This window comes from Aquarana catesbeiana, linkage group LG05 (genome assembly GCF_042186555.1).
Source record: "Aquarana catesbeiana isolate 2022-GZ linkage group LG05, ASM4218655v1, whole genome shotgun sequence".
Lineage (NCBI taxonomy): Eukaryota > Metazoa > Chordata > Amphibia > Anura > Ranidae > Aquarana > Aquarana catesbeiana.
Genome location: NC_133328.1, coordinates 383,096,282 through 383,113,882, shown reverse-complemented (window position 1 = coordinate 383,113,882; position 17,601 = coordinate 383,096,282). Strand labels below are relative to the sequence as shown.

The 17,601-nt window shown below is 40.8% G+C and overlaps 1 protein-coding gene across 1 annotated transcript; it reads left to right on the top strand.

The window, feature by feature from the left end:
* The first annotated feature begins 1,576 nt into the window (after positions 1 to 1,576).
* EEF1E1 (eukaryotic translation elongation factor 1 epsilon 1) lies at positions 1,577 to 17,115 on the top strand. Its single transcript, XM_073632713.1, has 4 exons — positions 1,577 to 1,730; positions 6,586 to 6,786; positions 13,465 to 13,560; positions 16,273 to 17,115. Exons 1-4 carry the CDS (start codon positions 1,644 to 1,646, stop codon positions 16,411 to 16,413), a joined length of 525 nt encoding a protein of 174 aa, XP_073488814.1. The 5' UTR covers positions 1,577 to 1,643; the 3' UTR covers positions 16,414 to 17,115.
* Positions 17,116 to 17,601: the final 486 nt, after the last annotated feature.

The following is a 17,601-nucleotide window of genomic DNA, read 5'->3' as shown; positions in this document are numbered from 1 at the left end:
TTTTCTGAAATGCTGAAAATAATAATAATAAAAAAAATATATATATATTAGGAAATAGGATCAATCTCTTACCGACAGATTCGGTAAGTTGTTGAGATAACCAGGACGCAGCGGGGGGGGGGGGGATCAGCGAATACGCCGCAGAGACCACTATTAACTATTATCACCCGCTGTTGAAAGAAATACCAGGGTTATGGCAGCTATCTGCTGCCATAACAACGGTGTTTAAACGTCAAAGGACCGACGTATATCGACAGCGGGCGGTCCGGAAGTGGTTAAATTAAAAAAAAAAAATGTAAAAAATAAAATAGTAATAATATATGAATAAATAAATACATGTAAAATAAACACACAAATAACTAAAAATCATCATAAATAAGTAAAATAAATTAATATGCAATAATACATTACTAAATAATAATTAACCTCTAACCTTAATGAATATTAAGGGCTCTTTCACACGGGGCGGATCAGTGATGATCCGCCCCGTGAACACCCGCTTGCTCAGCGGGGATCGCTCCGCCGATCCCCGCTGAGCAGGAAAATGACAGGTCTGTCTCTGCACACTGTGCAGCGATGGACCTGTCAGAGCGCCGCTCTCCCCTATGGTGGATCGGATGATGACGGACCGTAGAGTCCGTCGTCACCCGATCCGATCTGAAAACGGATGGAAAAGTAGGGTTTTCCTCCGTTACACTTTTCGTATCGGAGCGGGTCGGATGTCAGCGGACATGTCACCGCTGACATCCGACGCTCCATAGGGATACATGTATGTCCGTTTTTCATCCGAAAACGGAAGGATGAAAAACGGACATACGGATCCTCCGTGTGAAAGAGCCCTAAATTAGTATTGTTATTATTAGTATTAATAATACTAATAATATCAACAATACTAATGATAAAATTACAATAAACGCCCAAACTCGAAAACAAATGTTATTAATAATTATAATTATTTATTTGTGTTAGGGTTAGTTATGTATTATTATTTTTTATTTTTTTGAAGGGGTAGGGGTTAAAGTTAAAAGGTTATTTATTTATTGTTACTTAGTATTAATTTATTTGTGTATTTTACATTTATTTATTATAATAAAATAATGATTAATAACCATAACCCCAAATAACCCTAAGCATAGAGTGTGCATGGGGCCAAATCCTGTCCTGAAAGTAGCTATGTGCAGAGTTCTCCCATACATTTGGTGTATTTCCTAGAACAGGAAGTGACGCTCCTTACACAGCACCCCTCAGGCTGATCAGTGGCATGCCGAGCTCAACAGAACGCAGGGCACCTGTCCCCTATCTTGTCACGTGCTCACGTAAACCTAGAACAATTGTATAGCATTTAGCCCCGATGTACACAAGTCACCTCCGTCCAACCACAAAGCCGTGACCAGCCCTCTAAGACAAGCCGTGCTGACACTGACAGAGCCACAACTGCCTACAACACGCATGTCCATTCATTTGCTTTCGGTTCCATGCGCCCCGCCCCTATCTATTTCTACCAATCCTATCCTGTGGTCAGGAGTGGGCGCTGGGCCGCTTCCCACTTTTAGACCAATCGGACAATTTCTCACATGGAAGGGGAGGGGCAGTCTTGTGCAGGGTGGTTGGCAACGTGTGCTCGCTGTGACTTGCCAACCAAGATGGCGGTGGAGGAGCTGTGTGCGCTGGAGAAATGCCTGGGATTAAAGGCAGGAAAGTACAGCAGCCGCGCTCAGGGGGACAGGCAGGTAATGTGAGGGGGGCACGTGTGTCACAATTTCTAAGCTGAATAGCACGTTGGTCGGCGTGCTGTGTTTGGTTACTGTGCACATTGACTGAACGGCTCCCTTTATATGGAGTTGTGTGTTGCTGAGAGATTCTATGTAATGTAGATCAGTTATAATAAGTACCTTACTATGGCAAGTTGTCTTTCTATAGGACAGCTGCTGCACTATGAATAGTACCGGTGTTTCATCAGAATGTGGAACGGAAGTGACGTTCCCTCGCCGCCATCTTGCTACACCCCGCACTCTTCCATTATGAGGATACACTGAGAAGGGGAAAGCGGACACCTTGTTACACCCACCGGAGTTTTGAATTTTACACTTATTTTTTAACAGTAAAGTCAGTTTATATAGTGAAATACAGTACTTAGAACTCTGACTGGTTAGATGTTGAATTTTAAAAGCAGCAAACTTCTGTCAGATTAGCAAACCTATGAGATGAGCAGGCTTGCCGCTGCTTTTAAAATTCAACATCTAACCAGTCAGACGGAATTCTAAGCACTGTGTTTCACTATATAAACTCGCGTTACTGTTGTTATTATTATTATACAGGATTTATATAGCGCCGACAGTTTACGCAGCGCTTTACAACATTAGGGCAGACAATACAAGTACAATACAATTCAATACAGGAGGAATCAGAGGGCTCTGCTCGTTAGAGCTTACAATCTAGGAGGGAGGGTCAAGTTATACAAAAGGATAATAGCTGTGGGAGATGAGCTAATGGAGAAAATAGTGCAGTTGTTAGATGGAGGCAGGATAGGCTTCTCTGAAGAGGAAAGTTTTCAGGGATCGCCTAAAAGTGGATAAATTTGGAGACAGTCTGACAGATTGGGGTAGGGAATTCCAGAGGATGGGCGAGGTTCGGGAGAAGTCCCGGAGGCGGATATGTTAAAAATAAGTGTAAAATGCAAAACAACGGTGGGTGTAACATGATGTCCGCTTTCCCCCTTCTCAGTGTATCCTTACTATGGAGGAGTGCGTGGTGTAGCAAGATGGCGGCGGGGGAACATCACTTCTGTTACATATTCTGACGGGCTGCCAAATCTGATGAAACACTGGTGTGGTGTGCTGCTGATGCAATGAGGAGAGCTCTGATGCTGGACTGGATGGCCATATCTTTCATATGCAGTGTCATCAGCTGAACAATTCCCTGTCACATTATAGAAATCACACTGTCTTGTGGGTGCTTCAAAGCTCATGTCTGGGATCTGTGCTTCTCTGTATCTACAATTGACAACTAAACCCATTGAATTTAAGGGGAATTCCAACCTGGCCACACATGTTCCATTTTCTTAAAATTCAACTAGCAAGCTAAATGAAAACACTGAACCATTTCTGCCAACCACACATTCAAGGTAGATGGGGGAATTCTCTCCACTGCATTATAGTGTTGTGACAGCAGGAAAACACTATCCTGGCTTCCCCCCCCCCCAACCACGCTGTCAGAATACGCAAACCAGAGCTGCAGCCATTGCCTGCGGCGCTGATCGAGTGGCTTCTGTTCAACTGCAGCGGCCACACGTGGTCAAGGATGAGCTCCAACGTGTTCGCATGCTGAACGTGCCGAGCCCGCCAGGAAGTCGTCACGGCGAAGCGCTAATCACAATCAGTGAGATATTTCCCGATGTGCGGCTGCAGAGATCGGGAAATGTCTCCCTACCTGTGATTAGCGATGCGCCATGCCGACTTACTGGCGGGCTCGGCAGGTTCAGCATGAGAACACGTCGGAGCTCATCCTTACACGTGGTTCAAAATGGCAACAACACTACTACAAAAGATTGAATAAAATCCAAGTAACTATCAGTTTTTTTCAGGCTGAACGAAAAGAAACTTGATGATATGTACTAGGCTTAACACTAAAGCCTCGTTCACACGATCGGATTTTCCGCAGACAAAGCGCCAGACTTTTGTCCGAAGGGTGTTGGCCATGAATTTGTCTTGCATACTAATGGTACACAATTGTCGGCCAACAAACACGAATGTAGTGACGTACTATGATGGTATTTCAGCTCTTGAGCGCCACCATTTGGGCACCTTCTGCTAACGTCGTGTTTGGTGAGCATTGATTCCGAGCATGCGTGTTTGTACTTTGGAGTTTTTGTGTGACGGACTTGTGTACACACGATAGGAAAATCCGACAACAGACGGCTGTCAGGAAAATATATAGTCCTGCTATCCAACATTTGTTGGCAGAAGGTCTGACAACAATTGTATGATGGAGTGTACAAATGGTCGGATTTTCCGCCAACAGTCTGTCATCACAATTCCCGGCGGAAAATCCGATAGTGTGTACAAGGCTTGAGGCTCGGTTCACACATGTCTGGTGTGAACTGTATGTCAGTTTTCACTGCAAATAAAAATAGCATGTGTTCAGGGGTTCATGTGCATTTTTGATGCAGTTCTGATGTGAATTTGCAAGGCTCAGGACCTGCTTTTTGTCACAGCTTCAATGGAAATCATTATTCTAACACATGTCCTGCAAATCGGATGTTCAAATTGCATCCAATTTGCATATATGTTAACTGAGCCTAACTAGTCTTTAAAAATGTTCCCTCCCCCCTCATGCTGCATAACCTGTGTATAAAAAAAGTGTATACTTTCCTATTTTTAATAAGGTCATGTGATACTGCAGCTCAGTCTCCCCTATGTCAAAGACCTTCGGCTGCAGGGGAGAGGAGAGAGCATTGACAACAGAAGTCTGAGCGACAGCTCGATGCCCAAAATTCTCAACTATTGCTGAGCACTCCTTCCTCTTCCCTGCTGCTGACTAACATAGGGATCCGGTGACTGGAGTGGACTAAAAATAAGTACGTATTCAGATTTTTTTTTTTTTTTTTTTTTTTTTTTTTTTTTTTTTTTTTTGTACACAGATTAGGCAGGATAGGTAAGAGGGGGAGGTAACATTTTTAAGACTAGTTAGTGTTAGGCTGGAATTCTCCTTTAACGGTTTCCAAAGTAGTAGCATTCAAAGTAGAGCTGCACAATTAATCGTTAAGAATCGAAATCGTGATCTTTTTCCCTTCCCGATCTTCAAAACAGCATGTCACAATTCTTTCTAACAAGTGCAGAGTTCTCACAGCTGGAAAAAAAAATCCAGGCAGCCTGCCGAGTTTAATCACAACACAGGAATAAGTAGAAACAAAGTATCTTTTCCTTCTTTCATCAAAGGAAAGAACTCTGGCTTGTAAATGAAGGAAATGTAACCATTTAAAGACCAAACCTTTTCTGACGTTTGTTCCTTACAAGTAAAAATCATTATTTTCTGCTAGAAAATTACTTGGAACGCCCAAATATGATTTATTTTATATATATATATATATATATATATATATTTTTTTAGCAGTGACCCTAAAGAATAAAAAGGTGATTGTTGCAATATTTTATGTCACACCATATTTGCGCAGCAGTCTTTCAAACGCAATGTTTTTAAAAATAAAAAAAAAAAAAAAAAATACACTAATGAATAAATAAACTAAACAGTAAAGTTATCCCAATTTTTTTTTTTTTTTTTTTTTTTGTATAATGTATAAGATGATGTTACACCGCAAGAATCGTGCTCTTTATTCTAAGCAAAAAAATTGTGATTCTCATTTTAGCCAAAATCGTGCAGCTCTAATTCAAAGCATGACATGAATGATGGCTGTCACAGTTGCTTGTCCTTCTAACTGAACTGTCAAGTCATCAAATGGCTGGTGTCATCATGTGCAGCACCATGGCAACAGGGGATCAAACAGAGGATAAGATGGCAGAATGGAAAAAAAAATGATATTTAAATATCAGTGATGCCATCAAATAGCATCCAATAATCTTGCTGAACTTGGATTCAGACCAAACCCAGGAGGAAGTTGTCCCTGCTGCCCAATGAACTGTGGCCAGGGCATTCCCTGCCCCAAAGCTGCATATGCAGAAAGATGTGGGGATGCTTGTAACATCATTTGACCTAATATAGCCATGTGACCATATTATGTCCATGTCACAAGCATCCCCGCCCCTTTGTGTACATGCATCTGCGGTGTGGGAAATGCCCTAGCCCCAGTTGATGGGGCGAGAGTGTCAGCTTCCGTTTCAGTTTTAGTCCAAACCAGAGCTCATCCCTATTCAGGATTCTGGTAGAAGGATGTGTGATCTCACAGAGAACTACAGAGGGGCTTTGAGGAGACTGGCCCATGTGCTGCACATAGATCTGGTGCCCCGCTGCACGCTGACCACAGAGGGTCTCTCTGATTGGAAGAGGTGGAGATTGGGACATCACTGATTTGCCTGTCCATGTCTTCCAATCTGAGAACACTTTGTTTTCATTGAAAAAATACAAGACATTCTATGACTAGCAGCAGTACCAAGCATGCGACCCTCAGCTCACCCTGCCATCCTTGTCCCTCACTGGAGCCTCTTTTAGGAGTGGAGATGAGTAATCCTGTTCTGCAGTCTATGCTTTTGCTAATCGGTCCCCTTATGGTGACACTATCATGACATGCATCCTTCTGGATCCTGAGAGGTTTTCACAGGTGGATATCAAATAGGCAGATTCCACATCTTTCAGGCAGTGACATGGACATCTGTAGAATCTGCAGCTAGGAAAAGACCACAGATTTACATTGGGGCCTGTGTTGATGGTATTGGTTTGAGACACTTGTGGGATCATTCAGAATTCATTAACATATACATTTGACCTGTAGTTGACCACCTTCTGATGTCAAAAAACCTGGAGTGGGGTCTTAAGACCAAGAGAATCTAATTTATGGGGTATTAAGACCAAGAAAATCTAATTTATATTCAAATAAATAAAAGCATTTTAATTTTTTTTTTTTTTTCTCAGATTCCTGTGCTTCAAACCAATAAAGGTCCCAGCTTGGTGGGACTTGCCACTATCGCTTCTCATTTAGCTACAGAGGCCAAAAAAGATGAACTCCTTGGTGTTTCAACAGAAGAGAAGGCAATTGTACAACAGTGGCTGGAATATAGAATTACACGTATAGACAAATTATCTTCCAAAGAAGATGTTCGCTCCATTCTAAAGGTTGGTGTGATGACTTTTGTGCAGTGCAGATATGGTGAGGCCATGCTTTTTGGAAGCCCTGTTTTAAGTGGACCTGCAATACACATAACATTTTTGAATCCTTCTCAAGCTAGATATACATTGGACCAGTTCTATTACTATATTTGTATCAGTTGAACACATATGGTTATGCTGCACATGTAGACAGATTTGTCCTTTGTATAATATTCCCATAAAAGATATTATAGACTTATTTTGGGGTTAAGAATGCATGAGCTATCACTTTGACAAAGCTTGTAAACCTTTTTGTTGTAATAATCACAATTACCAAGTGGTTGGCTCCTAACAAGGGAGCTGATCTTTATAATAAAATAAAGACAGTCCTATTCAACAACAGCCTACCTTGCCATAATTTTATTATTGGTTTAGACAATCAAAAGGCTGATATTTGGTAACTCTTGATGGCTTGCCCAAGTTCAAAGCTGCCATGACACCACAGTAGTGTGTGAACACAAAAAACACATGTCACTTTTGCAGTACCGTTCGTTTGTTAACCACATCAATACAGACAGGGCACTTTTACCCCCTTCCTGCCTAGGCCGATTTTCAGCGTTGTACCCAAACTAAATTTTTATAATTTTGTTCACAGAAATAGAGCTTTCTTTTGGGGGTATTCACCACTGGGTTTTTTATTTTTTGCGCTATGAACAAAAGAAGAACAAAAATTTTGAAAATAAATCATTGTTGTTCATAGTTTTAGGCCAGAATGTATTCTGCCAAATTTCTTTGGGGGCTGTAACCCAAATCAGTGTATATTTTAGCCTGTAGGAAAGGTATAGACTCCACAAACTAAGGTGTGTGTGTGTGTGTGTGTTACCCCACACCAGTGCAGTACAGAGTCATCATATAACAGGTGTGTGCAGTGATCATGAAAACTGACTGGTGGCAGTACAAAAAAAAAAAAATATTTTTTTTTTTACATATTATGTTTGCATATAGCAGTGCATTACATTGCTATATGCAAACATTTTACTGAATGAAATCGATTCATCCACTTTCTTTTGTTGTGATTGGTCAGAACTATTCACATGGTACAGATGGGCTGTGATTGGCCTAGTCTGTACAATGGGATCACCACTAGCAACACAATTGCTTACAATGGATGTCTTGAAAGAAAGCCATCTATTGTATACAACTGTCATATGACCTTCTGTGATTGGTTACTGCAGTCACATGGTACTGGCTACGGGCTGGTACAGTAATAAGTCATTGGCTGTGTCCGGTGGACGCAGCCAGTGACAGATCGCACTGCTGCGCGGCCCTACAATCCGGAAGGACGTTAAATGACGTCCGCCCGGATTGACGAGAGGTTCCTGCCAGCGTCATTATGCTATACGTCAGGCGGTTACGGGTTAATGGCGCCCCAAATGCACCTCTAAAAATTCTCAAAGCCCAGAAAAATACTAGCTTCTTTACCGTGTTTAGTGCAGCCTAGTGAAATAAATGGCCTGCCCGATGTGGGAAAACGTGTACATGCGACGTGCTATGTAGTGCGAATGGGGGCTAAGAGTGAGGAAGGGTCAGGTCTAGAGTTGCCACCTCATCCTTTTAAAACCGAACACATATTCATTACACAGGTTCTGAGGCTAATTTCATGCAGATAAGGCACCAAGTGAGTTTAATTACCACCTTAATCAGCCACAGAAACTGTGTAATTTAATTTGATCAGTTTTAAAGGGATGAGGTGGCAACTCCCTCCCTCTTTTGGCACACCCACCAGCAGTTCCGTGGATCGCTCAGTAATTTAGAGGGATCACGTGGCCTGCAATTTAGCAAGGAATACTATAGCCACATAGGCCAACAAAAAAAAAAATCCTTTTAGAACAGTGCAGCATTTATCCTTGGAATAATGTGTCTGTCAGTTGACTTTACAACTACTTTAAGCCCTCGTTCACACCAATGCAATTTGACAGTTCAAAATCGCATGACAAGTTGCACCCAATTTTCGGCAATTAAATCATTCAAATTGTTGCCACTCAAGATGCAGCGATTTTGAAAGGTTCCAGCACTACTTTTCTGCAATTTCTTTGCCACTTGCATTGACTTCTGTTAAATTTAAGTCGCAAGCCGCAATGGAATCAGAGATTCTTGATTTGAAAGCCGCACCAAGGTTAAATAAAGGACTGCCTTAAACCAACACACCAGAACAGAAAGATGTTAAAGGGCCCTTAGGACCCCTTCAGACTTGGAGGTTGTGGCAATGTACAGTTAAATGCATGTTAACCTAAAACATGACAAAGTGCATACTCCAGTGTGTTGGGTTGGCATTTCTTTTTAATTTGCACGCTCACAATGTATCAAATAGTAATGGGCAACACACTTGTTTGTAGTGTGCCACATTAGAAAGCATGGGTCATTTCCAAATTTTGTCAGCATTGTGGTGTGTTGAAAGCCTGGTCAAAATGAATTATTTATCTTTTACAGCACACATTTACAATGTCGTTGCCTGTCCTGGCATCAGCCAGATTTGTTGTGCTGCTCACTGGGAGCCCTGCAGCCATCCTGGCATTCTTTTGGTTGGGTAGCTTCTGCGCATGCATAGAAAATTCCACCCCCCCCCCCCCCCCCCCTTATAAAAGTACAGTTCTTCTTTCATTTGCACTCTATATCTCATTACTTCTAGCTATATGTCAGTACTTGCAGGATAATTCCACTTCAAACTGTGGCACCAGCACCATGTGCACTTCTCATAGATTAGTTGGCTCTTTTTATTATTAGGAAAAATTCAGCAAAAGACAGCCATTAGTACCTGTACAAGTCACAGATTTTCCAAACATAAACGGGCGGGCTCAATTTTTAAAATTTGTTACTGTATCCATCTACAGTAAAAGCTGGACAAATAAAGTGGTCATACAAATACATCTTTTTCCAGTTTCTCTCATGTTTCACTGACAGGCTAGAAAGCCTATTGTATTTCTAGTAGATTCATCAGCAGCGGAACGCCACTTGAGGATTTACCCCCTTCATGATCAGGGCATTTTTTGCTATTCAGCACTGTGCTACTTTAACTGGCAATTGCTCATTATGCAAATAATGTATGCATATTACATTTTTATCATTTTTTTTTTTTTTTTCACACAAATAAAGCTTTCTTTTGGTGGTATATAATCACCACTGGGTCTTTTTTGTTTTGTTTTTTTGTTGTTTGTTTTGTTGTTTGTTTTTTGCTATATAAAGAGGAAAAAGAAACCTGAACATGTTGAAAAAAAGAAAACCTTTTTCTTTCCATTATAAAACTTTGCAAACAATATTTCTTCATAAATTTTAGACCAAAATGTATTCTGCTACATTTCTTTGGTAAAAATAACCCAAATCAGTGTATATTATTCTACAAACTATGGTGTGTGTGTGTATGTATAATATATATTTAAAAATTGATCAGTACTGATGGACTATCTAATTTTATGAGCCCCTAACATGCCAGGACAGTGCAAATACTGCCCCCCGTGACCCCTTTTTGGAAAGTAGCCCATCCAAGGTATTTCATAAGAGGCATGGCAAAGTTTTTTGAAATTGTAATTTTTTGGAAAATTTAAGAAATTTTAAATAAAATTGTTTTTTGTTACCAGTGCAGTATAGCTTCATCGTATGACTGGGGTGGCGGTGATCAGGGATGCTGACCACCCTTCCCTTGGGTGGGGCAGTATATTTACTGTGAGCGGTTCAGAAAGTGGTTAACCTATAGGAGAATGACTACCGGGAAGCGGTTCTGATATCCTGACTGGGCGTCATGACGTCCAGCAGGATAACATGCCGGCGCACACACGTGGGGGCACGCAGCGCTGCGATTGCGGCGTTACAGTCTGACACCCCCCATCTCCGATCGTGAAAAGAAGCCTCTGTCAGAGGCTTCTTACCACGTGATCAGCTGTGACTGATCACAGCGTGAACCAGGAGGTGCCAGTAAACGGCATTCCTCGGTTTACGCTGACAGGGAGAGCCGACTGGCGGCCCTCCCTGTCAGAGGGGGGAACTGTGCTGATAATCAGCACATTAATTATCAGCACAGCCCCCTCAGATGTGCAAAAAAACACTACCAATCAGTGCCCAGCATTCCCCCGATAAAAAAGCCTTGCAGTGTCAATCAGTGCCCAGCAGTAACACATCAGTACCTCATAATCAGTGCTGCATATCAATACCGCCTATTGGTGCCCATCAATTCTACATATCAGTGCTGCCTCATTAGTGCCCGTCAGTGAAGGGGAAAACAAAATTTATGACAAAAACTTAAGAAAAACCTTTTTTTTTTTTTTTTTTTTTTCTCAAAAATGTTGGTCTTTTTTAGTTTTTGTTTCTTTTTTTTTTTTTAAATAAAAACCCCAGAGGTGATCAAATACCACTAAAAGAAAGCTCTATTTGTGGGAAGAAAATGATAAAAATGTTGTTTGGGTACAGTGTTACATGACGGCACAATTGTCATTCAAAGTGTGACAGCAGTGAAAGCTGAAAATTGTCCTGGGCAGGAAGGGGCGAAAGTGCCTGGTATGGAAGTGGTTAAATATGAGTGATTCTAAGCAGACCTGGTGATTCGGCACACTCCTAAACCGCCTTATTTGATTTTTGTGATCATTTTGCTCATTTCTGTTTTGTAAGCATACAGCATTTACAAGTTTAATAGAGCTGCTTATTGCTACCAGTGAATCGTTGTATTTTCCAAGTTGGTCAGTCTGTGTAATTCCTTGCCTAATAAAACTAAACAAATCTAGAAGCTATGACTTGACTGGGAGAGCTATGTGAAAGGCAAAACATTTGGTTATTCTAGTAATAAGCTGAAGGGTATTCACATATGTCAGATCACTTTTAACTGGTACTAATTTGAATGCATTTTAGTAAATGCTCTTGGCCACAGCTTCCCATAGTTAACGAGAGAAAAAATGCAAAGCTGTTAGGCTATTGGGCAAATTGTACATTTTAAAATGGAAACAAAAGAAGCAACTGTCACCTCCTGTGTATTTTCTAAATAGACAACTTAAATGGTTGCTGAGTACTATTATTGTATTGTGTTGTAAAATAAATGTAGCTCAATCACTGAGCAGTGTGTCCTAATGTATTTATACTACAGTAATGCTTGTTCATAACACAGGTGATTGACTAATAGTAGATTACAATCGGGGGTAGGGTAAAGCCAACTCTTTTTACATAAAGCTAACCCCACATGTTACAATCTGACTGTGTAATTTCTTTGATCTCCCAACAACTATGTATTCTAAGCTCTGGTCTGATTGGAAAGTTTAGTTAGGTCCCCATATTATGTAGTTTTGCTAGATCATATGGAGATTGTATAGTAAAATTGTAACCTGTATGGTGAACTTTAGGCTCACCACACACGTTACAATCTGGCCATACAGTATCTGTGCAATGAACTTTAGATCTACCAAAACTAAGTAATATGACAGCCTACCTGATATGACCAATAAACCTATATACAATTAGTCAGGCCCTTGCACTAAATACTTGTTGATAGATCTAAGGAGATTGTTCATCTAATAGAGATGATATAATCAGATTGTAGCATGTGTGATGAGCTTTAGATTGTCTTGTGGAGTTTCTGGACACTCTACAGGAGTCCCAAATGATGTAATTTGACTATGCTCAGGGGCCCACACATTCACTTTAAAATCATGTTGAGTCAATACTTAGAACCACTGACCCGAACATTTATGCAGATGTTCTGACTTTTTTTGTTCTGTGTACTTGTCACTGCCTAATAAACTATTGAAGCCAATGGGTTAGCTTAAAGGCTAAGTTTACCTCTTGAATAAATTTAGGACACTAAGGCTCCATTCACACTAATGCGTTTTTTGATGCATTTTGCAGAAATGCATGGGAATTTTTTAACATGGGTTCCTATGGAACATGTTCACATCAATGCATTTTTGTGCCTCTGCGTTTTTGGAAAGGGTCAGGGACTTTTTTTCATGCAAAATGCAGCATTTTGCATGTAATAGAATTCAATGGACCAGCATCAAAAACGCAAGTACAGTGTTTTTTGCAGCGTTTTTTTTTTTTTTTTTTTTTTTTTTTTGTTTTTTTACACTGTATACAGTATAAAAAATAAACTGTAAAAAAAAAAAAAAAGCCGTAAAAACGCTGTTCAAAAACGCGGCAAGCACCGCAAAAAAAACACTGCAGAAACGCTCAAAAGCAACATGCATAGATGTGAATCGAAGCTTACAAATGCAATCTCTGGGTCCCACACACAGGCGCAGTACACCCCGCCCACAATACACTACACTGTGCATTTTTACTACCCCAGTGTTCCTGTCTATTCACTCAAGGGGAGTGCTTTGTAAAAGATTTTGTCAGTAGAGATCACTGTCTGGCTTTGCAGACACTTTTTTTGAGCCTTTTTTTTTTTTTTACCTGCACGTTTTTCATTTCTTGTGGCTCATTTTACATGTGATGTCTTTTGTGTCTTTGGTATATTCACTTGGCCCAACCACCTTAAAAATCCAACAAAGCAGTATCAAAAGACACTGCAATAAAATGCAGCAAGCATAATAATAAAAAAAAACACAAGTTTTACATGAGCTGAACACTAGTCAGCGTGTATTGCTTACTGTTATAGTTTTCTGGTAACCAAAATTTATCCTGCTCCCTTTTTTTTTTTTTTTTTTTTTTTTTTTTTTAATTATTTAGGACCTTAACCTGTATTTGGAGGACAAAGTATACATGGCTGGAAAAAAAATAACATTGGCAGATATCTTAATTTATTATGGGCTTCATCCAATTATAGTAAGTATAAAAGATGAATAAAATTGACATTATATATATATATATATATAATGTAAACTGATATGAATATACGGCTGGGCATATTTAAAGAATCTGTGTACCAGAAACCGGTTATTGCCTAATAGGGAAGTTCTGCTCATTTGGCACTTAGGTTTTTTTTGGTTTTTTTTTTTTAGGGGGGGGGGGGGGGGGGGGCGGGTAGCCAGTAGCCTGTTCTTGATATACCTGCTCCCATTTCCACCTGGATCTCTGGATCGCCACAGCGATCCAAGCAGATGTTCACCCCTGCAATCCCGAGCCCTGCATAACTCCTCCCACTCCCAGCATAAGTTTTTTGCTAGTGTCTGCACGTGATAGACATTCCTCTTTGCTCAAAAATTTTTTTGTGTGGGGTTTTTTAATTTTTTTTTTTTTTTTTGTTAAGCAGATTGTATTCAGCTGCTGCGCTTTGGTGCTGTAGAGATGCAGCAATTATCTGGATCAGTCCCTTCGGACTTCTTTTCTCAGAGGAGCTGTACCCAGACCTCAGACTGCTAGCAGACTGTCCATGGGCCCTACTGGATGACCCTTACCTTCTTTCTCAGGGACCTTTTTCTGCCACCTGACCCCCCCCCCCCCCCCCTCCCCTCCATAACATCCTCTGCCCGTTCATCCCCCAAAATGGCATATTTTATCCCCCCTTGGGTACATTCCATCTATGAATTACTTGATCACATTTCACCTTTATCCGGCAACCTGTATTAACCTCCATCACCTCAATTTTTATCCCATCACAACTAACTGCTCCCTACCGTTCTCCATATTTCACTCAGTCACAGCCACATTGTACCCTAATCACTGCTCTTTACAAGGGTCCATTCATTCATCTTACTCTTGTTTGACAACCTTTTTATTAACCTCCTTGTAACCCTCTACATCCATTAACCCTCTGGCCTGTTCTGAGGTGCACACTTTTGTAAACGTAGACAACCACAAGATGCTGAGCTGAGAGCCTGAGCCAGCCACTCACACCCTTCCTAGCCTGGCGCTGAGAGCGGAGGGGAAAACTGAGGGATCAGCGGTGTTTGATCACTCAGTGCAGAGGTGGCAGGGGACAGATGCCGCATCAGAGATAGATATATATATCTATCTCTCTATTTTTTTGGGGGGGGGGACCCCCCCATACTTCTGTTTTTAATGACTTGCAGTCATTGTTTTTAATGACTTGACTTCGTGACACTATAGGTTCACCATTAGTAACTACTTAGAAAATCCCTCTATGCAATTCCAGATCCCATAAATAGTACCTACCAGCAGCCCTTGTTTTTAAAATGCTGCTTCTGTTTGCCTTTTCATGCTTACATGCAGTCAAAGTCCCAAGGTGGCTGCGTAGTGTCTAACTTACCGGATGGAGGGGGATCAAGGGGTCACAGTTTCCATGGAGCGGTCCCCTCACAGCTGCATATGTAAAGATAAAGAGGTTGTTTAAAATAAGGACTGCTTCTATGTACTATTTATGGGATCTGGAATTGCGTAAGGGTATACCGTATTTGTAAAAAGTTACTAAAGGTGAACTTACACTTTCTCTAGCAAAGCCCTCTTCTGTGGTTGTCTAATTGTCTGTGCATCTCTGCCCCTCCTGTCACCTTTCTATATAAGGCCTAGTACACACTATGGTTTTTTTTTTTTTTTTTTTTATTATTATTTTAATTTTTTTTCTCGCTCAACTCAGTGGGCTGAAAAAAAAAAACTTGAGATTGAAAACGCCAGAACACACCGGTCAGCGCTCTCAGACCTTTTTTGGTCATGCCCCTTTTGACAAAAGCCAGACCGGCTGCAGTACACACGGGCCGAATGTCAGCCGGTTTCTATTGAACCGGCTTATGCCGCCCATGTGTATGGTCCTTAACTCTTATATACCTGCCGGGGAAGGCATAAGGGGACTATTTGAGTGATAATTCTGAGTGTGCTGAGATCACGTCCAAGATGGTAGAGCCCAGCAGCAGTCTCAAGGCTTTTGGATGCCCAACCAGGGAGGGTTTAACAAGTAAATAACAGGCATAAAATGGTTTAAATGCGCATATAATCTTATAGGAAAATTGTTAAAATAAATGGTCCAGTGACAGTTTTTGAAACTGCACAGGGAGCAGCTGTTTGTCCAAGTGCTGTTTTAAAATGGCACCCAGACTCAGCGGTTCTCTCTAGTCCAAGCTGTTTGTAAATTCCCAGCTGTTAGTAAGATCAGGAGCTTATACAGGTCACACGGTAGGAGCACGCTGTAGAAGAAAATGTAACTATAATGGTTGTAGGTTTCACTGGACAGCAAAGTAAAATGTAATAAAAAAAGAATGCAGTGATTTACAAGACTCAGGAAGCAAGACTTTTGAAAATTGTTGTCCAGCGTTCTCCTTTGGTCCTAGGACAGGAATATTGCTGCTGTCAGGATCACCAGCTGTAAAGGGAGGGGAAATGAGCCTAAAAGGGAAAAAAAAATACTGTAAACATCTAAAGACCTGTAAGATGCAAAATATAACATTTATTTTGCCTTGTGTGTGTGTGTGTGTATGTGTGTGTGTGTGTGTGTGTGTGTGTGTGTGTGTGTATATATATATATATATATATATATATATATATATATATATATATATATATATATATATATATATATATATATATATATATATATATATATATATATTTATATTTTAACCTTTTTATTTGATTTCTTCCTAGGCTGACCTTTCGGTTCAAGAAAAGGAGACTTGCATTAATGTATCTCGTTGGTTCAGTCATATCCAGCACTACCGTGGCGTTCGGCAGCATCTCCCAAGTTTGGTGTTCATTAAAAACAGAATCTATACGAATATCCATTAGCGGATGGGGCAGCTTCCACTGGCATTTCCATCTAATACCAATTAATACACTTGCTTCCTCTTCAGGCTTGGCCATTTACTTTACTTCAGGTGGTTGGCGCATCTAATATGAAGCATTCACAAAGCCCAGAACATAGTTTTGTTATTTATGTTAATAATTGAAACTTTTGGTATTTAACTTCTGTTTAAGTTTTGCATTTCCATCCTAGCTTTCTTAAGCCCTGGTTCACACCAGTGCGGTTTTGAAATCGCACTACTTCAGCACAATTTCGGAGCCACAGATCAGTGTGATTTGCACCTCAGATTTCATTGCGGCTTGTGAGTCGCAATGAAATCGGGGGGGGGGGGAGTAGTGCAGGAACTTTTTTCAAAGTCGCTGCGACATAAGTCGTGGCAATGTAAACGGTTCCATTGCCAGCAATAGGGTGTGTCTTGTCATGCGATTTGGAACTGTTTAATCGCATGAAAAATCGCATTGTGTGAATGAGGGCTAAAATGAGGAATATGTTAAACATTTTTTTTTTTTTCCCTCCTTTCCTATGTTTTTATAATACTGTGCCAAAAGAGAGAGACAGCTTGCTACTCTAATATTTATCAAAAACACGTTTTAAATCTACTTTTTGTCTTGGCAGGTATAATATATAAACCCAGAATTTAGGAGCAAATGGAAATTTTATGCTTAATAAATTTTCGTTTCAGTCTCTGTGTGTGTGGGGTTTTTTTTTTTTTTTTTTTTTTTTTAATATGCATTTTGTCTCCTTATATGTTGAGTTGTAGGCAGCCGACGTGTGAACAGATGACATTGCATGCAAACGTGAAAATCTGGTCTTGGCAACAAGATATACAAAATCTGCCCTTTTTCCTAGAATACGTTAGCTTTACTTGCAGCACCAGATCAGTGTTGGTATTATTTAACACCGTACTCATGACGCAGAAAGACATGCCCTACCCTCAGGCCCAACTGCCATTAAACTGGTTGTAAAGGCTGTTTACCTTCATGCATTCTGTGTGCAGCAGCCCCCCCCCCACCCCATACTTACCTGAGGCCAATCTTCCTCCAGTGCTGTGCACAGGAGCCTCGGCTCTCCTGGGTTTCTCCCTCAAGGCCAGTTAGCCAATGAGGAGAGGGCAGGGCAGGGTAGGGCTGAGCCTTGCTCTGTGTCTGAATGGACATACACAGCAGTGGCTC

What these genes read in the sequence shown, in the direction of transcription:
- EEF1E1 (XM_073632713.1), top strand. Translation starts at nt 1,644, where the DNA reads ATGGCGGTGGAGGAGCTGTGTGCGCTGGAGAAATGCCTGGGATTAAAG. An exon ending in GCGCTCAGGGGGACAGGCAG is followed by an intron (nt 1,731 to 6,585) that starts GTAATGTGAGGG and finishes TTTTTTTCTCAG; the next exon opens with ATTCCTGTGCTTCAAACCAA. An exon ending in ATGGGCTTCATCCAATTATA is followed by an intron (nt 13,561 to 16,272) that starts GTAAGTATAAAA and finishes ATTTCTTCCTAG; the next exon opens with GCTGACCTTTCGGTTCAAGA.